The sequence below is a fragment of the Pseudorasbora parva genome, chromosome 2 (assembly GCF_024679245.1).
Source record: "Pseudorasbora parva isolate DD20220531a chromosome 2, ASM2467924v1, whole genome shotgun sequence".
Taxonomy (NCBI): domain Eukaryota; kingdom Metazoa; phylum Chordata; class Actinopteri; order Cypriniformes; family Gobionidae; genus Pseudorasbora; species Pseudorasbora parva.
The window spans coordinates 29,661,119-29,689,098 of NC_090173.1; the positions used below are offsets into that span (position 1 = coordinate 29,661,119).

The following is a 27,980-nucleotide window of genomic DNA, read 5'->3' on the forward strand; positions in this document are numbered from 1 at the left end:
ATGGTGCTTATTTTGTACAACTTTTACTAAAACGGTGCAGACTGGAACCAACCAATTGAAAACAACAACGCTTGTCTGACAAGGCACTGCAGCCATAAGATGGAGTTCATAAAACTTTGTCTTTTTTTCTCTTTCATTTTAAATTAACCACCACAACAGTATTTACAGAAAGAAATGGACCCTAAAGAACCGAGAACTGTGAAGTGCCCATGTCACGCCAGAGAAATAAAATATCAAATAAATGAAAGAAACATTTTAGATAATCAGCGTGAGGAGGATATCTAACATTGCTCATTAGGCTGTTGAACCACAGTCACCCAAACCATGTTTGCACCAGAATAAAAGTTGTTGTTACTGACCCTGTATGAATGTCAAAAGCATTACTAATATTCTTTTAGTATTACAGGTACACGTACATACAAAGAGTCGTTTTCTGTTATTGAATCATGTCGTTCTCAAATGTATAAAAACAAACAATCCTGACATGTGTTAGCTGGGAAGAGTTAGAGGATCTATTCGCTTAACAATTAAAAGCGCCAGACATTTAGAGTTAAAAGCAAGCTGGAGGGTGAACAGAAACTGCCAACACACTCTGGATGTGGTAAGCTAGTAAAACTCCTTTAGAGAGCAAGAATAGAGAAGCACTATTCATGGAAACTGGCCTTGAAAATGGTTTAAATTTACAGTGTAAATCAGACAGAAGCGCTCCGTATCTGCCAGCCAGAATGGTCCTGTAGGTAAGCGAAATTCACACAGTAGTACCAGTATTTCATCGAGTCGGAAAGGTAACCCTGCCTCGAGATCATATGAGGAAGGCAGCAGGCGTATGCACGCTGCCCATGCAGACACAATAAACATCTGTTAATATTCTTGCATTTAGCCCCTATTAACATGTCTTTGATATTAGCTCAATGTACAAAGTGAAACAAGCTTAAGTCTCTTATACTATCGATTGCTGATGTGATTCATCGCTAAAAGACCTTTTTGCATATCTTGCCACTTTTCTTGACCAGGCTTTTCTGCTGACTCGTTTTGAGTTGAAACTTTCTGACAGATGACCTCGACATATTGATATATATGTACAGATTACAGTGGGGTTAGTGCACAAGCTATAATATTTATATTTAGGGTTCTATTAGGTAAAAAAAATCCATCCCACACACATAGACTCTGATTCCATACAAAGAGGGAAAAGGCTTGGGTTTGAAGTGAAAACAATATTATTTATACAAGATTAATACAATATCTCCGACAGTTTCATATAATTGTCCTCAAATACTATGCAATGCCTTAGCGATATAATAATAATCTCTTTTTATTTCATTCATTTCAAATGGTTCCGTTTATGTTATCAATGGAGACGTACGGGATGAAAAGTGTTTTGATGGGATTTCCTTTAAACCTTCGCTACTTAATAAAGCTGTTTGTTTCTTTAAAAGACAATGGGTGAGTGTAAATACTGCTATATGTCTCCTAACAGTTATCAGGATAGCTCAAATCATTTAAACACAGCAAAAAAGAATCGAGCTCATATGAATAACTGGTGCAGAATATTCAACATCCAATCCTGGAGACAATGTCGTTTTACTGTAAGTCAACTGACATCCATTTTACAACCAAAAACAAAATGTGTCACTAAGAGAAAAAGAAATTGGGCTGCAGGAGGGTTAGAAAAGGTAGGTCAACACATTGTCAGCCACGCCTCTGTCAAACAGTTATTGCCCTTCCATTCTTCTGTCTGTCAGCTTTGTGTGTGTCAACAGTTTGCCCGCCAAAAACATGCCCAGTTGCTGTTGAACCGTTAAAACCATGGCAAAAATTCATCAACTCATATGACAAAAACACATTTCCGATTCCCGTGCTAGTTCCTGTCTCTTCTGTAACCCCCTGGAAATGTTCTACTTATAAATAAACAACCTTGTACCATCCTCATAATTGTAATAAATAAATAAATAGGTGCATCTTGTCAATAAATTAACCCACTAAGTAAAAGCAAATAAATATGTAACAACTTCAATGATTCAAAAGATAAAGTCACACAAGGTAGTAAGATTAAAAGTTTTCGAGGGCTCGATTAGCTGTGACCACCTATTTAATAGGTCTCTATTTACACGAAGAGAGATCGACTGTCTGAGGTGAGTGCTAGTGTTTAAATGAATCTTTTCGTATCTGTTATCTAAAGCCTAGATTATTTAGGACTTTGGAAACAGTGATGTTGGAATCATCCTGGCATAGTATCCATCTGTTTTGTTCTCCACTTTTATTTTGGAGTACTATTAACTTGCTACCTAGCTGTCCTTTACAAGTCTCATTCATTTCAATGGTTTCACTGTTATTGTTACGTGTCCTTTATTGGTAAAATGCAGGCCATTTTTTTAAGAACTGGTTTAAAAACTATTCACTGCAAGGTTCTTTGGGGAACCCAAAATGGTTCTTCTTTGCCATCGCTCTGAAATTATGCTTTAGGAAGCGAGTTATTTAATCAGAATACGTTGCCTTACTCTTATTTAAGTCCAGAATGTAGTTGAGGCATTTACCAGTAGGGGCACAAACCAGTCAAATCCCTGGTTTGAGTGCGTTATAGCTAGTAAATTGATCTAAAAGTTCACAAGTACAATTACCTGAAGAAAAAAGTAGCAAATCGTATGCATACTACCATAGCTGTCCATAGCATTTCAACTTAGGGGTTGTTTTTAATGCAATTATTTACCAAACTAAGACTCCAAACATGTGTGCCATGCCATTTGTTTTTGTTTTTTGCGTGTCTTAAGTTTTAGACTGGGTAAAGTAGGTTTTACCATCACAGCAGACCTATCTGAGATGATCTGAGCAGCACATTAATCTCCTGAGAAGACAAATGCAGGGTTCGGTATGGGGTATGGAGCGGCTTGGAAAAGAACAAATGGCTTCTGTAAATTCTTCGTATTCCACATACCCCAATTTTACAGTGAGGTAGGCAACACAGATGAGCACAACTGTGAGGACGAAGAACCCGGCATCTCTGAAAGTAAAAGAGGCGCTACTGATCTAAAAGCAGACATGTGGGTATTGCTTAGTGGGAAAGCAAAACTGCTAGATAAAGAGATACTACTGTAATAATCTTGCGTGGGATGTTTGGTGATTTTAATTACACTGGCCTGCCTCTGCATTTGATGCAAATCACTGTAAACTGTATTCATCAGATGTATATAAAAGCATTTGGGCTAAAAGAGTGCGCCCTTACTGTAAGAAACTATGTTAGAATAGAATAGCCATGCTGTAATGGTTTGGTCTGGTGACAAGTAAGCAATGACGTGCAGTTACAGTCTGTGAAAGGCCGTCACACGGCCCGCTGCATTATGGGATCACTCAGAGATCTCATCTTCGTTTGAATCAGGATTAATATGGAAACCTGCACATAAGCCACTAATATCAATTGACATCAAAATGGAATTAAAGCAAAAACAGGCAGATGAAAAAGCCAAGCTAGCTTTTGTACAAGCCAAAGTCCCTTTGAACCACATTAAAATGTATGAGCAGTTCTGATCCGATCCGCTCCGCTCCCCGACTCGAAATATCTGGAAATGTCTGCTGGGGGAAAAAAATAAAATAACCTCCTGACTTCTGATTATGCTGGTTCCTTTCAAAGGACAGTACCTTTTAATACTGTACCTTCACCGTACCTGGATTTCCATCTCATTCAAAGTGTCCCATACCTCAAACTCATACCATAAATGTTTCACAGTAATCCTATCATCAAAAATAATACTTAAAAAAATAATATTTCAAAAAAAAAAAAGAAGAGAAAAAGAGAACCGCATGACAAAAAGCAAGTAGCGTTGATGTGAAACTCTACGTAGCTGTTCATCTCTCAAGTTCTCAATTTTTTTTCCTTTGATAAGACACAGACATGGAGCGGCAGTGCCACGGCGGGGAGCGAGAAACCCAGGTGCCGCTGGACAAAAGCCAAGAGACCCTGTTGCAGTGGCTCTTTAACCTCATTCTTTCCCTCAAACGCCTCGGTTCCTCTCGATCTTTCCCTGGATATGAGAGACAGCTCAAACAGGCAGCGCACACCGTTGTCACTTCAAGATAAACAGTTTTGGATGAGACGTGGAAGCTAGTCTCACAGTTCAGTGGAGGAATATGTTTCATGTATGTGTGGGGGCTGATTCCTATGTGTCATGTTATTTAATGAAAGCTCTAGCCACTGCGCTTTGTACATTTTCCCTCTCGCTCGCCACTCCAGGCCCATTCCGACCTTTTTCCACCGATTTCCCTTTTTATCTTTCATGTCAATGATCCTTTTTCACCCCTCCAGAAAATAAACTTCCTTTCAGTTTCTCTCGTTGATTCTCCCTGTGGGTCCAGGATGAAGTTGGGTTTATCATCAGTCTGTAGGAGGAGGTTTTGGTGATGTGGTGGGTGCTGGTGCCCATGAAACTCTTTGCTCTACTCGATGACCATGCAGCGGGGCAGATGCTGGGAGTAGTATTTGAAGAGTTCGGCTGTGGCCCCGGGGCAGTTGGTCAGTTCCAGCTCCTCTAGCTCCTGCAGTTGGATTAGGCCTGATAGGCCAGTGGTGGTCAGCAGAGGGCACCCTGAGACAAATCAAGAGAGCCGGTTCAATGCAAACGCCAACAGCTCACTTCCTGTTTATAATGCTGTGTGACAACACTACTATTTACAACAGATTCGATTTTACTCCGTTAAACCTATATACAGGAATTATATAAATAAAAAAAATAGGAGAAAAGAAACGTAACAATTAAAAAATAGATATTTAAATAGTGTTATTGTAACATCGCTCTTTCCTATTTTTGTTCCTTTTTCAAATGTCTCTAACTAAAATAAATGCAGTTTAAATAATCAGTTTTATAGGAAGTGTGTTTTCATCAGTAGGAGTTGAATGTTCTTAGTTTAAAATTTATCATACTAAATAGATGAATAATATTAGTTAAATATAAGAAACTTGTTTGGTCCTTGCTGAAACGGGCCTATATTTCTGATGTACAATGTTCTTTAAAATTAGGCTTATCACACCATGATTATGTGTAACGTATCTTTCTTTTACAAAGCAATATATTTGTACTATTATATTAATAACAAATAGCACTATCTGTTATTGAGGGATCAACTGAGCTTTTTCCATAACATGATTAAAGGGTTAGTTCACCCAAAAAAAATGAAAATTCTCTCATTAATTACTTACCCAAATGTCGTTCGACACCTGTAAGACCTCCGTTCATCTTCAGAACACAAATGAAGATATTTTTGTTGAAATCCGATGGCTCAAAAAGGCCTTCATTGACACCAATGTCATTTCCTCTCTCAAGACCCATAAAGGCACTAAAGACGTCCATCTCACTACAGTGGTTCTACAATCATTTTATGAAGTTATGAGAACAGTTTTTGTGCACAAAAAAAATAAATAAATAATGATTTATATAGTGATGGGCCAATTTCAAAACAAAGTTTCAAACTTTTATGAATAAGTGTATCGATTCATGATAAGGATCGCCAATGTCACGATTTCAGCAGTTTGGCAGTTTGCGATCCGATGTGGTGATTCATGACCGGCCTATGAAGGTGATGGTTATTCATGAAGGCCTTTCTGAGCCATCGGATTTCAACAAAAATATCTTCATTTGTGTTCTGAAGATGAACAGAGGTCTTAAGGGTGTCCAATGACATGAGGGTGAGTAATTAATTAGAGAATTTTCATTTTTGGGTGAACTAACCGTTTAAGCTCAGGTATTCATAGAAAGGATCTATTTCATAACAGACCACTACTTGTCATTTCATTATAGTGATTTATCTGGACTTTATCAGTGCATCCTGCAGAATCAGCACTGTACTTTCAGAGAAAGAGTGGTTTTACCTGCTAGAGAGAGAAGACGAAGACTCCTCATTCCATATAGATGTTGTAACCCAAAGTCTTGCACCTGAAAGCACACAAGGGGAGTTGACAAGAAATTCCAAGCAGCTTTAGCGATGAATTGTGATTGATAAAAAAAAGTGTCAATTATCCAAAACTTCTTTTTTTTATTCATTTGTTCATTTAGGTGACCGAGATAGCTATACAGACACTTACTTGACAACACCAGCGCAGGTAGAGACTTCTCAGAGTTGACATGGTAGATAAGTAACCCAGGCCTGTGTCTGTGATCCGCACACATCTGAATATAGCCATACGAAGGAGAGATTTCATTTAGGATTGTTTCATTTCATTTTATTTTATTTAGATTAATTATTCAGTGTAGGAAGTTGGTGGTTACAAAATATGGTTATATGGTTTACTTACAAAAAAATACCACGATATTACAGGGGGAATTTCATACTTTAAAGGGATAGTTTATCAAAAAATGAAAGTTTGATAATTATCTGCTTACCCCCAGGGCATCCAAGATGCAGGTGTGTTTGTTTCTTTAGTAGAACACAACTTAAGTTTTTTAACTCCAACGTAGCAAATATATGTACATGGATGCCCCATTCGACCAATCCGTGCAGGCACTAATGAGGAATTTATATTTATATCTATGATGATGACCTTATTCGATGCAAGCAATGTCAATACTTGGGAATACTACATAAGATTCATCTGCTCTGAGGTAAAAAATAACATAAATACTGTTTTCTTGCAGAAACTGATCGTTTTATGTCTTAAGACATCAATGTGTTGCCACGAGCCAAAGACGTTAAAGCGACCCCAGCCATACAACACAATTGCAAATGTGATTTTGGTAGTGTACAACAGTTCAGTTTATTGAGTAGCTTACATTTAAGACAGAATATTTGTATTCCCAACGGAAGTATTTTTTTGCTATAGGCAGCAATGTTGCGCTTTTTAGAACAAAACTCTTTTCTTCGAAACGTTGTTTCGTTCCTGAACTAATCGATTTAGTGATTGACTCAATGGCTGTTTCTGAAACGATGTATAAATCTTAATTAAAAGTCAGTTAAAATGGAATTTATACCTGTATAATATGTTGTAACCACATTGGACCAGCAGTGTGGAAAATGAATGGATGGACGATTCAACTACAGGTACCATCTTATGGCGAGACATGGGAATTCATTTGGCATGTGACTCTCACAGCGCATCGTGGGTTTTCTTTAGCTGTTGTACACTTTCATTGCGGTTCATTGTGGGATTAAATGAGTGCACTCGAGAACGTCCACCATGGGGTGAATTCCAAGCAGCATTTTTACACCCTTGAAGGGCACTTCGGGAAGGGGACGCCATTTGTAGGGACGTTCCAAACTAAAGTGAACACCTAAATCCCTTCACAAAGGGCCCTTTCATAAGTCCATTAGCAAAGCAAACCCTTTCACTTTAAGGAGGCAATTTGATTAACAGAATAATTCACGTTGTTTTGTTTTGTTTTGTTTTGTATACTATACAAATGTTTGTCATGCACTTTATATTAAGTTTAAAATGTTAAAAGTTTAAAGGTCTCACAGGTGATAAATGTGTTAAATGCTTTATGTGTTTAATGCTTAACAAAGTTGAGAGTAAATCAGGAACACACGCACACATAAAGCATATTTTAAAATCATTATAAATGTACATTTATTTGTATCATATTAACAGCAAAAAGATTATCCTGTTGTTGCTGCCTTACGTTGTCGTGGTGACATTCATGTGAAGCTAAAGAGGAAATTTGCATGGTCTTTCTTGCTCCCTTCAAGTGCGTTCCAAATGGCTTCATTATGACACGCAAGTGCCCTGCTCCCTCCAAAGTCCCAAATTCAAGGGCTCTGCCCTTCAGAGTAAGTAGGGCATAGAGATGCTCACTTGTGACTGAAATTTGACCATGGTTTCGGACACCACTTTAAATGGCAATCCCTAGTGCCCTATTTAAGGGTCTAGGGGCGATTTCAGGCACAGCCAAAGAAAATGAATCAGCATATTTGAACAAACAGTCATTTGCCACCATTTACTGGTGTAATGATGTAACATGCAGCAAGAGCCACTGTAAAAACAGTGAAAAGCCAAAGCTATTATTGAATATAATAGCATATAGCAAATGTAGCCTTTGCAATTCGGAGGCCCATTTCAAAGAAACAGTTGGAGCTCCCCCCCCAATAGAAAAAAATACAGACACAAACACATTGTATGGAATGCGACTGCAATTCTATCTACCACTATCCACAAATTCTATCTTGTTTTTCACGACCAATCAAAACCATAATCACAAAGCGAAAGCATTCGGTCTTTGTCACTCTCTTAGCCCCTCAGGGAGCACATCGGACCTCGAAATGACCAGGCATTGAGAGCAAAGAAATACAAATTCAGAAAAAGGATTTTATAGGAATTATATTTATGAACACGAATAGAATTTTCTGATGACTTTAGTGCTCCAAAAGCTCTGACAAGTTTATCCTTTTCAAGCAATCTCATAACCTCATGTTTGAATAACAGCAAGTGAGGACAGTCTTTCTTTCAACATGGCAGGCCATGGGTATGATATTATCAGCTGCTGGCAATATTATTTATAGAAAAATGAAATGATAGGAAAAAAAATGAAACTGAATCTGACAGGTGGTGGAAGCAAATCATCTTAATTAGCGTTTCATTTAATCATTCAGTCCAATTATTAATTTAACGGACCGTTCGGTACATGACATCAAAGTACTGCGAGAGCGAATAGAGAGCATACGGCTCCATAACGTTTTGAATCACTCTCATGGTACTTTGATATCCTACTGATGCGTCTGCACAGGCAAAGCGCCACTACAAGTCGAACACATCCGAAATCACATACTGCCCTACTACATAGTACGCAAAAAAGAGTATGTGACAAAAGTAGTGTGTATGAATTCACAGTACTCATAAAAGAGTAGGCAAAAGTCTACCAGATTTCAGACGCAGCCACTGTCATTATGAGTGAGTTGTTGAGTTGAGTCATTTGACCGATCATTTAATAACATGGATTCACTGTTCCTCACAGATGCACAATGGCTCTACCGTAGATTTGTTTAGAACAGTTTCATTGGCAAAATAAAGAAAAACAGATAAGGTAAAAACACATTATTTTAAAATGTAAGTCGCCTAACATTACCTTTTATATAAAATCACTATCACATTTGCAATCGGGTTTATATGGGAAAACAGCACTCTTGCTCATTTTAAGCCTGTTTAAAGTGAAATGAGTGAACCATAGCAAAGGACGCTACAGCTCAAAATTCAATCAAAACATTAAAAAATTATTAAATATATATTTATTATAATTATTATATATTTAAACATATATTTTAAAAAAACATGTATTTATTACTTATATAATTTGATCGATTAATTTTTTTTGTGGAATATTTTGTCTTATAGCCAGCCTGTCTTATAGCTTATATTGGTCTAAAACTACTTTGTGGAACAGAAACCGGCTCCCAATGAGGCTCTGTAAGAGGAAATATCAGCAAGATTTACTTTCCGCTCCGTGATGCAAACTCAGCACACTCACCGGTCCAGAACCAGCTCCTCCAGTTTGTGTAGGTCACATGCGATGTACTCCAGGGCCATGTCAGTGATGCGGGGGCACCAGGACAGATCCAGACTCCGGAGCTTCCTCAGATTCTCTGCAACCAACTCCACGCCATCGTCTGTGATCTTCGAGCAGCCCGACAGGCTGAGGGAGGTGAGGTTGGGCAGGCTGTGCACCATGTTGACTACACCATGGTTGGTGATCTCCCAGCAGGAGTTCAGGCGAAGCGTGTGGGTGGTGTAGCCTTGCTTGGCGGTGAAGTAGGCCATGGCCGTGTCGGTCACATGATAGGCCTGCAGGCTGAGCTCCGATAGGTTGGGAAGGAGCTGAGAAATGGCGGCGATGGCGTCGTCTGCCACGTTGATGCAGTCGCTGACGCTGAGAGAGGTAAGCCGCGCATTCAAGCTGGACCACAGGCCGGCTTCTGTAAAATCATTGCAGCCGGAGAGTTCAAGATGCATCAGCCCTTGCATCTGTTCCAGCATCACCTGAAGAGCCCAGGATAGATGAGCAATGTTAATTTTCAGTGAGAGCTGTCTAAAAGTTAATGAATAATCACAGCATTATCTTGAAGTTTTTTTTTTTTTTTGGACCATTCCTGGAGCAGCTTTAGCAATGCAAATTATGGATGTCTCCTTTAATGGACATCCCCAACTTAGGTCAGCTCAGTAGAGTAAGCTACTCTACAAAACAGATGATCAAAACAGGGAAAAATCTAAAATGTACAGTGCTTAGGTGGCTGTAGAGACCATTTAAACCAACAGTTAGTTATTTCTTTGAGAACTAATTGCAAGAATGTTGCAGGGAAGTTTAGTTTGATAGTTTGATTTTTTCAACTTTATGGTTATAAAACAATAAATAAAACATGAAACCAATGAACAGAACGTTGCTGAGATGTTTGGTTTTTGTTTGACAACCTAATAGAAACTAATAGCTTTTAGGAAATTTTCCAATGGTGAATTTATTAATAAATTTTTTTTGTAATGAAACTCCATTGAACATCACTGTTTTTGCCGTCACTGAATAAATGTATTTTGAATTTGAAAGTATCAAATGTTTAAATATACATTAATGTATAAAATCAAATTGTATCACTGAAAACGTAAGACAATCCCATAGTGCGAAAAACTGTGTATATGTTATACATTTATAATTTATATAAATTGTTTCCTTCTTTTACCGCGCAATGCACCCGACTGCACTCTCTCACTCACTATTCCACAGAAAGTCGGCGCATATCATTTAGAAATTAAAGGCCCACTGAAATCAGAATGGAAGTTTTTTAGCTTTTAGTATGACTGTGTTAGGCTTAAAGTTATAAATAAGCTGGTATGTTCCAAAACAATAACAACATTTGCATTAAGGAGATATAAGCATTCAAAATTTACAGTCTCTCACTTCCGTTAAAACAAATCTCAGATTTTGATGACATCATCGTAGACTTCACCTTCTCGTCAAATCTTCTGTCCAATCAAAATGCTGTCTAGAATCTAAAGGCCGCCCCCTACGCTGCTGAAGCTGCGGCTGAAATCGTTCAGTTGTTAAAACACATTTACTAATTTCTACATGGTGAAAGGCACACAGCACACTATATATGTGATAGGAAACCATTCAGTGTAAATATGCTTTCATTTAAGGCGAATGAAGTCTGTTTTCACATTAGCTTCACGCACTGCAGCAGCGCACACACCAACAGCTCAGGTCTAAATTTATTCTACAGACACGAGAGTGCAGCGCGGATCATATGCGCGAGTCAGCACAGACAACAAACATATCGACCTATTTTAATTCAGTACAAAACGCTGCATTTCAAAGCGATATAGAGGAGATTATGATGATAAACGGTTAGAGGAAACTGGCTTTACCAAACAGAAAGGTCCGCTCTAGTCAAACTGTATATTAACAAAATGCTATTGGCTGTTCCGAAAAAGGGGAGGAGCTGCTAACAGCTGGAGCTGTTTCAGGAGAAAACACATCAACACATTAATAATAATGTGGCGCGTTGCAAAGCACTTCGGTGGGCCTTTAAAGGTCAGCTTTCCTGCTCACAGATTCATACTTGTTTATATATGCCTTTATTTTATAATTAGGCTAATTATAAAAGTAAATACATATGTGATTTCAGCTAGATTAAATGTGCACTATGCAGCTTTCCGTCCACTAGAGGTCGCCTATTCAAAACAAAGGCGTAGTTTGATGACAAGTTTGAGCGCAGTATCTTGGGAGATCTGGTCTTCACCTCACAGCTGGTGGAAAATAGGACACAGGCAGAAATCATGTTGATGGATGCGGTTATTAACATTACTGTAGTATGAAGCAGAGCAGGACCGAGTGTTGTGGAGCTGAGCACCGCCGCTGGAGCGATTGTTAAACAAACACACGCCTCGCAAGCAGCGGGACTTTTATTATGACGGGACAGGACAGTCGCCGGGTAGCACACTATTTCCGCTTTTCCGGTCATGAGTATAGGTAATACAGCTCTGTTTATCATATTAGATACATTTAAGTGTGTTTAAAATTATGTTATGATGTTACTCTGTGCGTTCGGTCAGCAGCTGCTGTGACACTTGTTCACACATCTAAGAGAAAAGTGCTTCTGCCAAACAGAACCGGAAACCGTAAATAAAACCAAAGATATGAAGCAATTGACAGGCGACTCCCTCAAACGCTATGCTGAAACGTTCCAGGTCATTGGTTAAAACAGCAATTTTCTCACCATTTACAAATAGTTGGAAACATTTTGGATATTGCAAGTACTCAACTGAACATGTATATAACACTGAATATATAACGCTGGCCTGGTGGTTTTTGGATATTTTACTGCAAAACTACTACATAGTGTACCTTTAACAGAACGATTCCTCGGCATTGCGGTTCAACAACAACAATTCAGAATCGTTTCTGAGTTTTGACGTCGTTGCAGCATGCGGAATTCATGGTGTCAAAATGGCGTGTTGAAATCTTCTTCAAAACTGGCCTAAAGTCAGTTACATAAAAATGTAGATCGGTCAAATTTGAATCGACAAACAAGTTATCAACGTATCAAACTAGCATAGACTTAAGGTGGCTGTGTTGTTTATGTAACTGGCCCCAGGGCTTTTCTCGATGTTGCAGAACTACAACGACAACTTCAAGGTAAGCGCAACGGGTGGAAAAGTGATGCAGTCTCACTGGTGAGTAGCAGCATGTCAAATGCATTGTAAAAACAAGCACCAGGTCGCCATCATGCAAACATGAAATATCAAACATGCAGTAGTTCTTTACATGTTTTTCCATCAAGCCATTTTTTCTGTTGTTTTTGACACGTCTGTTGCACTTGTGTATTGCGTCTTTAGCAACGTTTCACCCATAAAACAGCATTCTAAAAACGCGGAGCTCAATTTAGAAGCTCTGCTGGCGTTTAATTTCCCCCCATTCCTCTCCACTGCCGCGTCCTGTGTTTTCGACAACGCGATATGGTATCTGTGTGAAGTCAACACAACAGCCGCTCGAGAGCCTCCGTTAATCAGGCGTGCCAACATGTGCTAGCCTGACAAGCCAGACCCACATCAAGATGTTTGGTCTGGAAACTCACCATTGACAGGGCTCAATCAAAGGGGCGGGTTGTCTTTCAAACTCCCTCTGTATGCGATAGGATAGCGCTACACCAACCAGAGCAACGAAGGTGAAGCAGAGCTAGTTGACTGATTAAACATTCGCCGTGTCCGGTCGGCAAAACTCTGAACACATCTTCCCTTCTTAAGAATGACTTCAGTTCCGTTCTTTGTTCTTTTCTCAGAGAAAAGCTTAACTCCAAGTCTTCCAGAGTCGCAGTCAAAGCTGATTTGAAAGACCGCCGTTCGCCAGTTTCTGTGTTTACTAGGAGCACGCAAGCGCAACTCGGCCTATATTATGTTAAGCCCCGCCCACCGACTCTATACACGATGTGATTGGCCCGACCAGAGTTTGGCGATTACAGCTCAGAAGGGTATTGAGAGTTGCTAGTCGACACTCGTCTAGATTTCTAGGCTAAACATGTGGTCGAGTCATTTTCTTTTGTCATTTGTCAACATGCATGACGCTTGCTAACATTTTTTTATTCAAAACCGCGATTTCGAAATTAAAAAAATAAAATAAAATCGCCCAGCCGGGGCCCTAGCTTAGGCCTACTGTTTTTTGAGCCAAACACTTATGTCACAGACTTACTAGATCATAATACAAGATACCTGATTTCATTTTTGGCCAGATGTGCAGAACATGTGACTTTTTTTCTTCTTTAAATTAATGAGGGACAGATTTATTATGGGTCAAAATTATTTCCAGTGGTATCAACAATCACAATCGGCTGTAAATAATATTTGGAACCTTTAATATTTCTTTAATGTCACAGTTTTTTTTTTTTTTTTTTAAACAAAACAAAATGGAAATAATGATAATGTCAATTATACATTCTACTTGGAACCATTAATACATTTTTTAAGGGATAGCTAGTTCACCCAAAAATGACAATTTGATGTTTATCTGCTTACCCCCAGGGCATCCAAGATATACTATAGGTGACTCTTGTGGTTTCTTCAGTAGATCACTAATACAGATTTTTAACTCCAACCGTTGCAATCTTTCAGTCGTATAATGCATGTGAATGGTATAAAAATCTGTGAGTAAAAAAAAAAAAAACTATGCACTGACAAATCCATATTGAACACATTGAAGTATTACGACACTCAACGATCAGTTTGTGTGAGAAACTGAACAGTATTCATATAATTCATTAATTTAATTATTATTATTATTATTTATTATTATTATTTATATATTTTTGTACCTCTAATATAAACAGTATGTCCAGAACAGCCTTCTGCATGTGATCACTTCCGGTAAGTGAGGTCCATGTACACGATCTGGCGTAGAGATTTGTGCGAGATCACTTCTGGTGCTTGTGTAAACTACGCCATATATTATACATTGTTCACTCATCAGAAGTGATTTTATTAGAGGTAAAAAATGATATAAATACTGTTCATTTTCTCACACAAACCGATCGTTTAGTGTCTTAAGTTTTTTACTCTCATAGTTCTCATACTCTCATGTATTACCATTCGCATTCACATGCATTATACGATTGGCAGACTGCAACAATTGGAGTTAAAAATCTTTATTTGTTTTCTACTGAAGAAACAAAGTCGCATAGTCCATATCGTGAATGCCCTGGGGCAGGGAGTAAGCAGATAAACATCACATTTTCAATTTAGGGTGAACTATCCCTTTAAGTTTATGTGTGTTAAATGTAAAGATTGTCCAAAATATAAATCTAGTGTATGGCTCAAATATGTGCATAATAATAGATTTTTGGCCTAATTGTTGTGAATGTTTGCATTCAGATGGACTGCAACTGACCCCACTGACCTATTTATAGAGCCAAAGAAAAAAGAGGGAACAATGTGCGCAGTTTATGTTTTTAATCACAAAGTTAAGTGGCATCTTATATTTATAATAAAGGGACTAAGATGAAATGCAAGGGAAAGAGCTCATTTCAGCAAGAAAGCAACTCTTACAGGCGGGACTCTGCTCTTTTATTGAGTACTTGGTCATGATCCAAGCCTTGTGCTGTGATATCTGCCCTGCCCTATATAATTCACAAACAAGCCCGAGGTGCACAGGCCTCTCTCAGACAGAAGAAGCTCCAGCTTATATCACTGCACATGCTGGTTTGCATATCTGAGGGGGAAAAGCTTGGATGCTGTCACGAACAAATTGAGAGTTCACCATGGCAACAAAAGCCCAGTCCTAGAATAGCAACAGCATAGAGACAAGTGTGATGAGTGTGATTATTGCTGCATGTTCTTGCAAAACACAATTATTTCTGACCATGTATGTTTGGTGCTACTGAACACATTACCAACCAGCTAATTATTTAGTCATACTTAATAGGGGTGGGTGATAAATGATGCAAAATTTGGAAATCTTGGGAGCTAACTTTGGGTTAGTTCAACCAAAAATTAAAATTTTGTCATGAATTACTCCACCCTAATGTTATTCCACACTCGTAAGACCTTCGTCCAAGAATGCGACGAGAGTACTTTTTGTATTTGCAAAAACAAAACAAAAAGACTTTATTTAACAATTTCTTCTCTTCCGTGTCAGTCTCCTACGCTGTTCACTTAGTAAACACAGTGAACTTCCTGGTTTTACGTCAGAACGCTGCCTCTGTATTGGCTGACGCTGTTCACATGAGCACCACAACGCATGCATGGATGCTAATGCAGGATTTGGGCTAAAAAATGAGGCAGCGTTCTAACGGCGTAGGAAAACAGTGAAAAAAAAAAAATATATATATATATATGTTTTGTTCATTGTAAAAAAATGATGCTTTATTCATCAATTTATTCTCTTCTGTGTCAAAGTATTCTCATCACTTCATAACATTAAGGTTGAACCACTGTAGTCATATGGACCGTTTCACCAGTGACTAAAACCATCAACTTCACGTCATTTCTGTTAGCAGCATGAAACAAATCATTCATTTAAATGATTAAACTACAGAGAGCAATCAAAGAATACTCTTTATAATGTTCGGATCGGTCAACCACATGTATATCTGCAGTGCACACTAGCACAAACTGCCGTTTGAATGACGCTGCTCATTATGCTCTTACTGTAAGCTCTTACTGTATTCATGTCGATGTCGTGTTTGTTGTTAGTTGTAGTGAAAGCATTTTGTGAGAGAAATAACGTTGGAAAGTTCACTTGTGTTTATTCAGAGCTCTCAGATACAAACAAAATAAACTTGTGCTCTCAAAAACTCGGTACAATATCACTTCCTCAACAATCTTTCCACAGCTCCGTCTCTCTCTCGACTGACAGTGCTGCTGCTGCTGCTGCTCCTGCTCCCATCACACTAAACCACGCCCCCTCCGCACGTAATCTCATCTCAAATGCAAAGATGTCAGTCAATCACAACAGTGGGTGTTTTCACTAAAGTCTCACAGCAGACACGCCCCTTGAAACAGCATTCAAACCAGAGGGATAATATCAGTATAGAAAAAAATGCCTTTTATTTCTAAATTATGCCATTTTTTGATTTAAAAACCATACTAACAATATAAGTACACCTCAGGAAACATTATAAAATAATAAAACAATCCATGCCATGGGACCTTTAATCAACAGTTTAGAATTACTTTAAAAATTAAATGTTTTATTTGATTGTTGAAAAGCAAAATGTAAGATTATTCATAGGTTGTGTTAAACTATTTTAAATAATGCTAAGAAATCAAAATAGACATGTTTTTATGGCTTATTGTAGGTTTTATTATAAATTACTTATCTGTGCACATCTTTTTCTTAATAATGTGCATTTGTAATTTTTAATTAGAATAACTTCCCCTTCCTCTTGTAGCAATATCTCATCTCTCTTCTGATTAAATGTTTACTGACATGAGGATGGGAGAACCTGTCACACACAGAACATCACAGCAATAGCAAACCGCAACTGATAGACAAAAACAAGTCATGTCCTGCATTTTATTTTGTTTCGTGAGGGCATAACTTTTTTGTTTATACTGTCACTGTGAAATAAATCTCTGCCTGTACCCATTGATTAATCTTTACTATTGGACAGTATAGCTTTTTGCTTGAAAATGTATGTAATTTCTTCATAGTCAAATAATTCCTGGACATAATTACCTCAAGTCCTGCATCCGTGATAGTCGACCTCTTAAGGCTGACAGACTTGACTCCCTTCTTTGACAGTGGATAGTTGTCAATGAACTCACAAATGTCCAAATCAGAGACCCCCACCAGACAGAAGGACTGGAAGCCTCGAAGAGCAAAAGCCTGCAGGCTAACAAACTCCTTCTCCCCATTGGGTAGGATAGTGTAGAGTTCCTTGGCATGTAGAATGGGCATCACACCTTCCCAGAACTTGGGCTGGTAGAGCACTTTCCGCCATGTCTTGCACACCTGGGCTAGAATGCACTTTTCTGCTGTGGTGAAGTACCATAAGAGCCGGTTCAGCACCTTTTCGTCCAGCACCAGTTGTCTCTCCAGCAGGGATTTGGGGAATTGTCGGAGGGGAGGTTTGATGGCAGTCACGGGGCTCGTGTCCAGGTCAGGGCCGAGCAGTGAGGCGGCTGTGGGCAGGGGCTCTAGGTGATAGGGCAGGTTAGGGGGAGGTAAGATGGTGGGCACAGATGACGACTGGCACAGGCGATTCTTGGCAGCAGGTGTGCCTTTAGTGATACTGGCCGAACCGAGGCCGTTGGGCTGGGGGGGCAGCTTGACCATGCCGTTCCGCGTCACGCAGGGGGACTTGAGGTCACTGGGAGTGGACATATTCAGCATTGGAAGCCTGTGAATAGACCAGAGTTGAATCATTGCTCTTGGATGCAATAACATCTTGAGATTGAAATGAAAATATTTTATGATTGGAAAAAATATATGCATATGTGTTAATGTGATCACAGCTCTTCAAAAAGTGTTATTTTTTATGGCAGGGCTTAACAGTAACAGTTTTTTTCCAATGACAGATTTTTACTTGCCCTGCCAACATTTTCACTAGCCCACAAATATGATGGGTACATATTTTTAGCAGCATATTTTTGTGTTTCTCTTTGCAATAAATGTTACATTTTCTTAACATATACATGCATACATACATACATACATACACATACACACACACACACACACACACACACACACACACACACACATCTATATCTATCTATCTATCTATCTATCTATCTATCTATCTATCTATCTATCTATCTATCTATCTATCTATCTATCTATCTATCTATCTATCTATCTATCTATCTATCTATCTATCTATATATATATATATATATATATATATATATATATATATATATATATATATATATATATTAGTGTTGTCAAAAGTACAGGTGGGGATACCAAATCGGTACTGAAATGTTAAAAATGTGACGGTTTGAGCGCTGTTGAGCTGTATTCGTAAACACCTCTGACTGGCCATTGTGCTCACGCGCTCATCGGACGTGCCTGTGATTGGCTACAATGATCAACACACAGAAGCGTTTGAATGCACATGGAAGTGTTTGAAAGGTTTTTGAAAGAGGGAGCAGGAGTGTTTGAAAGCACAAGTATATAATAATAAATTAATAATAATTTGTTATGTAAATATATGTATATAAATTTATATATGTTATGTTATGTTATGTTATGTTATGTTATGTTATGTTATGTTATGTTATGTTATGTTATGTTATGTTATGTTATGTTATGTTATGTTATGTTATGTTAGCATCGATATTAACCTATTTGGGATAAAAAGCCCTCATGGGGCTAAAATTTCCATTTGAAATTTGAAGAACCTTTCAGGAGGATATCTTTGCCCTCATACTTTGGGTATAAAGCTTTTATTTGCATTCATATTTTTTTTTATTTGTAAAAACAAACTTATATTACCATTTCTTTTCATCTAGTTTGTGGGTGGCTTAAAGGGATAGTTCACCCCAAAATGAAAATTTGAATCATACCCTCATGTTGTCTGTATGAGTTTCTTTCTTCTGTTGAACACAAAAGAAGATCTTTTAAAGAATGTTGGTAGGTAGCCATTGAGTTCCATGGAATTGTTTCCTAGAAGTCAATGGCTACCAGCAACTGTCTGGTTACAAAATATCTTCTTTTGTGTTCCACAGAAGAAAGAAACTCATTCAGGTTTAGAACAAATGCTAATACAAATTTCATTTTGTGAGTAAACTATCCCTTTAAGTATTTTTTAACCCCACTGTACCCTAATATTTGTAACATTACACTTAGATTTAGAGGCTTGGTTAACAGTGACCAAATTAGATTTGTTCCAAATCCAATCTTTAAGACTGACTGTCTACACTGTCATTTAGCAGGTAATCTGATCTGTTTGTTCAATATCTGATATTTCTACATCGATTGCCATAGTAAGCATGATGACATGATTTTAAGTAAATAGTCAATTTCGGTATGGAAAGAATGAACAAAGAATGAACCTAGAAATTTGGCATTTAATACACGCTATGATGGTAAACTCAGGAGGTGCATGACACAAGTGTCAGGTGCTTTACTGTATTGTACACATTAATGCATGTGTTCACTCACTTACTCTCGCTGACTCTTTAATTATTCACTATGTAGTCACATTCACCCTATGCATTAAGGTTGAGTTAAAATCATTATGTTACTTTCAGCACATAAATATGTATCATGTCCCATAGGGCTGCTTGATTATGGCAAAAATCATAATCACAATTATTTTGCTCAATACTGAAATCAGAATTTAGCACTGTTATAGGTGGATGATATGATCATAGTCTTATGAAATTATCAATACTTCAGCAAAGACTTGATGAATTAATGTACAGTAAGTAAAAGTCGTCAAAACAGTTACAGAAGACCATTGAACACTCAGCAATACAATAAAAACAAAGAAACTAAATTACAAATAAAACAACCAAAAATGGAAATTGCAAGTGATAAAATATTAAAACAGGACATTATAATCTTTCTAAGAAATGCTTTGCATAGGAAGTGAATATAAAAATATATAAGTAATATAAGAATATACTCTGAACTGGAGATGCTTTTTTAACACCCTGGTCCACCTTAAAACCCTCCATGCAGGTGTGCGTGCTCTGTGAACTAATGGTTCAAGTGTAAAATGTCAATGAGTGTTGCTTGCTTTCAGACATTTTTCTCAATAAGCCAACTATCTTTGCAGCTGGAATACTCGCACATTCCAGCATTTACTGATTTTGAATGCAAAATGAATAAAAGTCAATGAGTTGGATTTACATAAGGAAAAGCAAAATGTGTTGATTTTGCATGAGCGTTTTGACTGAATGACCACTAGACCTTCACAAGAGAAACACAATATAGGCAAAAACTATGCAAATGCACAACTTATTTCACAGCTTTTGAAAACTAGTGGGGAAAAATACATCTAATTTGTTTCCCTAGGAAACCAAACACTAAAGAGCAAACTAGAAACCCCATTTCCACCCACACTCGAGGTGGAGCCTTCTACGATTATATCTGATCAAAAGAGAAATAGTGCAAGAACTTAAGGGTTTGATTAGACATTTATCAAAATAAACTTGGGATTCCCAAAGGTCTAAGGCTATTTCATACATTCTGACTCATTTACCCCAGTAAAGAGATCTGCATGCTAAAATCCTCATGCTTGGATTCTCAAGCTAAACATTTTGAGTTGGACGTTTAATGGAGTATTTCTGTGGCAAATGCACTTCGGGATTCAAATACATATCAGAAAGTTTTTTGAGTATGGCCCTGTATGACATCATAAAGGGCAGAATTGCTTGTATGGGCACTTCTCTCTGATCAGCGCGTGTGAGCAAGAGCATGCCCATCAACAAGCTTTGCTCGGTTATGGTAGCTGTTGACAGTGCTGTTATTTAGATTTTAGACCATGAAATCAACAATGTCACTAAAGAAGTGTGTTTCAGGGGCCTATTCTTCGTACCTTGCTTAATATATCTGAGATGATTTGACTAATGATTCGATGATTTTTGACTCTGGCTAATTTGGTTCTTCAAACAAGTTTGCGGATTAAAATATCTGGATTAAGTTATCTGAGCTCAGTGCTCGTGCCTGTGTTCCCTGAAGAGGGCAGATGCATCGATACTCGAAACTACGATCAGCAATGCAGTGATTGGCTGGCATCAAGACAACGTAATGACATCATATAATGAAAAAAACCACCTGGCAAAAAATTGTCACAAAAGAAGAAGAAGAAGAAGAAGAAGAAGAAGAAGAAGAAGAAGAAGAAGAAGAAGAAGAAGAAGAAGAAGAAGAAGAAGAAGAAGAAGAAGAAGAAGAAGAAGAAGAAGAAAAAAACATTTTTGGACCTTTATAAGGAAACAGACAAACGACAAAATCAACATAAAAGTTAGATCAATTAAATGTTCACTGTTTTGTTGAACATGATTCCCAATAATTTATATTCACAATTTTATAATATCTGTACACACTTTACATTTTTATTTTTTAATAGTACATTTTTATAGTTGTAATTTCATTTTTAATTCAATTTGAAGCAGATTTTTTTTAATGTGAAGTATTAATTAAAGTTTCTTAACGGTCAAGATCAAATGATCTGCATCTCTTGCGCTGCATTAAGCTACTCCCATATTATCCTTCATCTCTCAAATGAATGCACGACGGAGATTAACTGCACAATGTGTGTAAACCTCCAATACAACTATAAAGTAATTATTCCATCACAATTCACAAGTAAATCTCTCAATCAAGTGACTGTGTCTATAGAATTATTCACATATTTTACACAACAAAAATAAACTTTTATGTTTATTATTATTTCAAATTATCATTGCCCCAGGTTCAGTAATGAAGTCTTGTAATACAGTAGCAGTGGCTGGGACAGATTTTAAGTATCACCTCAAGATGCAATCTAATCCTGTTTACATGAAATAAGCAGCTCCCGAGCAGGTTTAAGCTAACGGACCTGTTGCTATGACAGCAAGTCCAGGATGAGCTTCGAAGAACCAAACAATCCGAGATCAAGCCAAATCGTCAACAGTCAAATCTAGCTAACTGAGTTAGCCACGTATGGTCGACGTACTTCCTCCCCTGGTTGTGAGGAAGAGAACATCATTCAGCTTCCCACATAACCCAGCATTAAGGAAACAGTGGATGCAGTTTGTTTATACGGAGCAGCAACAGAGTTCTGCAAGTGTTTGTTCCCGGTCATGATGAGTCAAAACCACATCAAATGTCTGTTGTTTTTTTTGGCAACCAGTGTGTAAGTGCATTTAATGTAAACAACACTAATGGATAGTGAATTGAAAGTGTTCCAGGGATAATGCAGTGTGTGTGAAAGATTGTGACTCCACCTACTGCTCGGCTGTTTTCGGAAAGAATCTGTTTAGAGTATCTTTCTTTTATAAATATGATAAACTAAAGACTCTCTATAGGTCCTCAAGATAAACGTGGGATTGGCAGAAACTGTGTGTTATGTACCCTTTAAGTAAGGGAAGGATAATTCAAAAGATTTCTATTTTGATTTTTTTTTTATTACACAATATGATATAATAATAATAGAATAATATAGAGTAACTAGATTATAATCTTTTGACTAATATTTGTAGTTTGTACATGCATACACAGCCATTACTCCAGTCAAGTCATTCTAATATGATGATTTGGTGCTTAAGAAATGTATTAGAAGAAATGAATGATGAGAAGAGCTGTGCTGATTAAAAAGTTTGTAACAAAACATCTTTTCAGGATTCTTTGATGCATAAAAAAATGTAATTTGTTTAAAAATATAAATCTGTTAACGCATGTCTTTACCGTCACTTTAAAAAAAATCTTACTGACCCCAAAACATTTCATCACAATTAACATCACTTTGTTTTGTTTTGTTAAATCATTCAGTGTCTGTTTGAGGAAAGAATACAAAATGTGTATGTTCTGAGTGAGTTTAATCCACTATAAAGTTTCTCTGAACATTTCAATTTGTTAATTGCCATTTTATTAAGATATTGATAAAAGGGTATTTGAGCTTTTGTGATGGGACTGTGGGGGTGCAGAAAACAAAACAAAAAAGGTTGTAGAAATGAATTCATGTCAAATGGCAGGGCAAATAGGAAAACTGGCATGAAAGCCAAAAATATCAGCCAGAAATAAGAGGAACTATAAGTATCTCAAACTAGCAGACATTTATGTGATGTATATAAGGAGGAAGCAAATGGAAAAGCACAGTAGAGAGAGAGAGAGAGAGAGAGAGAGAGAGAGAGAGAGAGAGAGAGAGAGAGAGAGAGAGAGAGACCTGTTAGTGCAACTTCAGCACCAAGGAGAGCAACTGAACTGCCTGATGAAGCACATCAGAATGCCTTCAGTTACACTTCTGCACTGCAGAGGAGGTCTTTGGCCCACCAAGATGTTGTGTGGGTAATGCAGTGGAGAGTTCCTAATAGAAATTGAAGCCCCCCCATTCAATAAGTTGTCATCTGCACTGGGGCAAATCAAACAAGGCATGGTCAAACCATGAGCAAGCAAATGGTTGAGTTGCAAGGGACTTATTATTATTATTTTTTTTTAAAGCTGGCTAGTTGAAATATTCTGGACGGGACTTGATGGGAACTCTCTGTACTGAGATATGTGCCAAGTAAGAAGCAGTGGCAGCTTTCCAGGGCCCCTTCCATATGCTGCCTTTACCTTCCTTTTCAGCACAAAATGTATAATTTTAACGAAAAAAAGAGTAATAGGTGGGGGTCTGTATATAAAAGTACATTTTTACCTCATAATACTGTGGTGATATTGTCACAATGTTTACTTTTCACTTTAAGAAAAGTGATTCACTCGCATATCTGCATTAAAATAACCAGTATATGTTGCTCAGCAGTTCTCTGACACAGTGACCTTTCTCTGTGCAAAGGTCTAACTATAACCTGTGTGTGTGTTCTCATGTTTCAGTCAATAGGTTTTTATACACAGAAACAGCATTACATAAATAATGTTAACACATTATATGTGTATCTGCTTGTCATTCAAATTCTGAAGAACATCACACGATTCAGATACTATAGCTGTGTGGTTCTTCTCTTAACTTCCATCACTAGAACAAATCAGTTCAGCTGTCGCCCCCATGAAGAATTTGAAAATGGGAAGTAGCCAGGGAAAACCTCCAGAAACAGTTATTTGAAAGCGAGACATGGAAAGGGCATGGCTGCTATCCAGATGGGTTCAAGCGAGTTCATCTGGATATACAGAAGGGGGGAAAAAGCACCTCTTAAATAATTAGGGGGGTGTTTTAAAAGCACATGGCTATAAATTATGTCCGCATGCTGAGCGCCTTTCTACTTTTCCAAATAAAACTGCCACACACACAGAAGTTCTTCTCTGAATCAAGCTGAGAGGATTAGAATAGCTAGAATGAGTTTATCAAACATAAATTGGCTACTTCATTACAAACAGATCAATTAAATAACTGATTCAACTGTTTGTTTAGCTTGTTCTCATGCTTTTTACAAACGTTTCATGAGATTTCATCCTTGCCTTTAACTGGTCTTAAATTTGACGCCAAAATAAAGACTCCTATTGGGTCAAGCCCACAATTCTAAAAAATTCTGATTATGTACTTCTTTCCTAGGGATGATTATTGTCTGTTCTCAATCCCAGCCAAAACTGACCAAAAACAAAAAAACATTTGATTGAAAATGGCAGTATGTCACAAATTGAGATTAAGTACACATGCTAATCCCTTTTACTATATTGTCCTTTGTTTACAAGCCATTTATGTTTGTCAGTATCAGGGCTTTTCGTGTCATTTTAAGGCATACAAATTATGTAGCAGGGAAGTCCTTTTTGGATCTTAAAAAAGTCTTCTTTTTTTGTTTTATAGATAAGAGAAAGTAATGCAGATTTGGAAAGTGTGAGGGAGAGTAAATAGAGAGTACTTGGACTTCATTAATATGGTCCTGTCCAAAAGCTCATGAAAATGTTTGGCCTGCAAGTTTTCTCCTTTACAACTATGCCATTATAGAAAATGTTGTTTTGCTTTCTAATACAAGGGCAAACCACTATAAACTTTCTAGAGCATTCCGCCAACGGTTGGCAGTGTGTCTGCATGGTGTAAATCCGTTCTCCCCTCTGCCACTTTCGCAAGCCTTTTCATTTCGCCTACAGGCCCGGCCTCCTTACCCATGTTATTTGGATTTACTGACGAAACACACAAGCCCTACAACAACAAACAAGGAGAGAATGGAGACCCGGCGCTTCTGCCACGGACAGATGTGTGGTGCTTGGCACACAATGAGGGTGGGGGATGGGACGAGAGAGGGAACAGGGGAGATGGGATAGCGGAAGCTCCATGGAGTGGACAGGATTGGCAGTGGTCTCTTTGAGAGGGATTTGCATGTTCAAAGCAACCGCGCAATCTAGTCGTGTTCTCAGCGAGAGGTGGCTTAAGAGCACTTCTGAGGCTTCCTCGGTGGAATTTCAAATTAACTTTTGGAAGTTTAACCAAGTCTTTGGAAGTTTGTAAGTGGGACAACCCTATGAAATCTGTACTCTCTGAGAGATAGTTTCCCTTTACCATTACAGACTTCAAAAATTATATCAATGTAAAAAGAAAATCTGCACCTGTATCTGTTTTGTTCCTGCTAACCACTATTTCGAATTTAAACAACAGACGATATTGTTGTGTTTATTATAAGCACAAACTGCAGTTATCTTGCGTCATCTTTAAAGGGTTTCGCTTCCGGGTTCTATCCTCGTCACTTCACAAAATTAAGGTTGAATGTCCTTTACTACCTTTCTTGGCCTTGAAAGTTGCTGTGATGTTGCTGTCTATGGTGGATTTCATTAAAAATATCTTTGTATTCTGAAGATGAACAAAGGTCTTATGGGTTTGGCTCTGTTTTTAACTTTCTTCAGCTGGAAAAAAAATCATTCTAAAAGTGATTTCAATGACATTGTTCCTCTAAGTCCTTATCATTACTGCTGTGCTCTGTACTTTGGTATTCTCACAGAATTAGGATGATTATTAAAACTTCGTAGTTGTAATCCTCGGTGTGAACAGCCCTTAAAACTGACCAGGAGAGAAGGAATTATCTGTAAAAGTGAAGATAAGTAATCTACACTTTCTTATTGAAGATAGTGTATACTATGCCGTGTGGGTTACGTAGGGGCCCCACACATGCTCACTTTCACCTATTATATTAGTTAAAATAAGATCTTCATTTAAACATTTTAATTTTGTCGGAAAGGATAGCCTCATGGGCAGCCCTTCAACACGTGGCTTCAGAAGAACAGAGTTGGAGTTCCGGTTTATGGTACTTTCTGTGCAATATAAGCTCTAATATTAATAATAAGCTCTAGTATTCTGCTTATTGCTGTTAAATGTAGTCCTTCATCCAGGTAGGCATAAAGAAAATGCACATGCTCATTTCACAATACTCTGTACACTTAATGGTAAGAGTAGTACGCATGTGCTTTTCTAAACATAGCCTAACTCTCATTAGCTCTCATTTTACATTAAAATAGTAGGCCTAATCACTAAGGGTCTTCCAAGCTTCTAAACAGCTTAGCAGACTCAATCCCTGACTAGACTAAAGAAATCCTGTAGACCTAACAGTTGAGCTTGTTTAGTGAGAGGTGTGTCTTCATTCGCAGCCATGTGCAGCTCGTTCAGTGAAGCTTTAGCTCTAACAAGAACGGCTCACCCAAAAATAAGCATTCTGTCATTAATCACCATTCTGTTAATCCAAACCTTCAGTTCATTTTTAATGTATACAACAACAAAAACTAAACTTGTAAACTAAACATTATAAACATATTTTCTGTTTCACATAATAAAATCACAAAGTTTCAAAAGACATGAGGGTGAGTACACGTTGACTGTATTTTCGATTTAGTGTGAGCTATCACTTTAAGTTCCTGTCGTCGTAGAACACTGCACGGAGAGCAACCTTGACGCCAAGTGTGGAATTATGCAGTTGTCTAAATATTAATAAACACTCTAGGGCCTTCTGTCATTGTGTAACGGCGTTGCCGTTTATCGAACAAAACATTTGCCTGTTACATCATGACAACCGAGCGAAACGCGGAGGATAACGTGTGTATCTCAACCTCAGGAAGACGGACAGGTGACGTCATGTACATGAGGACTATTCAGCATCCCATAAGCGAGACAAAGGCTGTCTTGAAACCTAGTGAGCTGCCTACCAGGGTATCACATGGAAATCTTAATGAATCCGTAATTCTGTCTCGTTTTAAAAGATACTTAGTATCTTTCGCAAGTATTTTCTTGTTCTGCATGCATTTAAGATATTGTAAGATATGGTAATAGCCTACGCAGCAAGGCAACATAGTGTATGGTCGCGCGTGCAGCATTTTTGGGCAGCATGCGCCTGTGATGTCCAAAAATGCAGCCTAGGTAGGAAGCACACTAGGTTTTGAGACGCATCCAAAGACATGCACGTTCACCCGAGCGGTAATAATGTTGCATTCTCGTTTCCTTGTCCTTTCCTCCTTTTTTAAGATCAGCACTATTGATCCCCTCTCTATCAATGCTTGTTCCCCGGGGACAATTGTCATTACCAGTATCCTGGAATCCTTTGCGTCAAACGCAATCTAAGCTTGATCAAAACATGCATCACATTAAAGAATAATGGAATGTAATACCAGTCGATTGTCTTACCTGTCTTTCATATGCAGCTCACACGACCATTAATCCATCATAAATCAGAGATCGCTGCCTGGCTTGATCGCGTTTCCCACAGCGTTGCAGGACGCATGAGGGAAAATAAATAAATATACCAGCAGCAGCAACAGCAGCCCTGCCCGTTATTTCCTTGCGGAGGTTATGATAATTTGACACGTAAACCTCTCTCAGTACCGAAGCCGGAAAATACCACTTCATATGTTTATGGAAATAAATATTAAACAAGTGAAATAATGCCCTAGCCTAAAATAACAGCCCGTTCATTCTGTTTCTCCACACAAAGCTTGCCTCCCACTCGCTGTCTCTTTCTC

General features: G+C 38.0%; 1 protein-coding gene across 1 annotated transcript; it reads right to left on the reverse strand.

Moving 5' to 3' along the window:
• Position 1: 1 nt before the first annotated feature.
• On the reverse strand, positions 2–27,980 carry fbxl16 (F-box and leucine-rich repeat protein 16). The gene is made up of 6 exons (XM_067414942.1): positions 27,646–27,980; positions 17,130–17,793; positions 9,444–9,952; positions 6,074–6,158; positions 5,861–5,924; positions 2–4,580 (listed from the first exon to the last, which is right to left on the reverse strand). The coding sequence occupies exons 1-6, from the start codon at positions 27,654–27,656 to the stop codon at positions 4,432–4,434; spliced, it is 1,482 nt and encodes a 493-aa protein (XP_067271043.1). The 5' UTR covers positions 27,657–27,980; the 3' UTR covers positions 2–4,431.

Coding starts and splice junctions, on each gene's coding strand:
- fbxl16 (XM_067414942.1), bottom strand. Junction 9,953..17,129: donor TCACGGATGCAGGACTTGAG/GTAATTATGTCC, acceptor TGGGCTCTTCAG/GTGATGCTGGAACAGATGCA. Junction 5,925..6,073: donor ACCTGCGCTGGTGTTGTCAA/GTAAGTGTCTGT, acceptor GTGTGCTTTCAG/GTGCAAGACTTTGGGTTACA.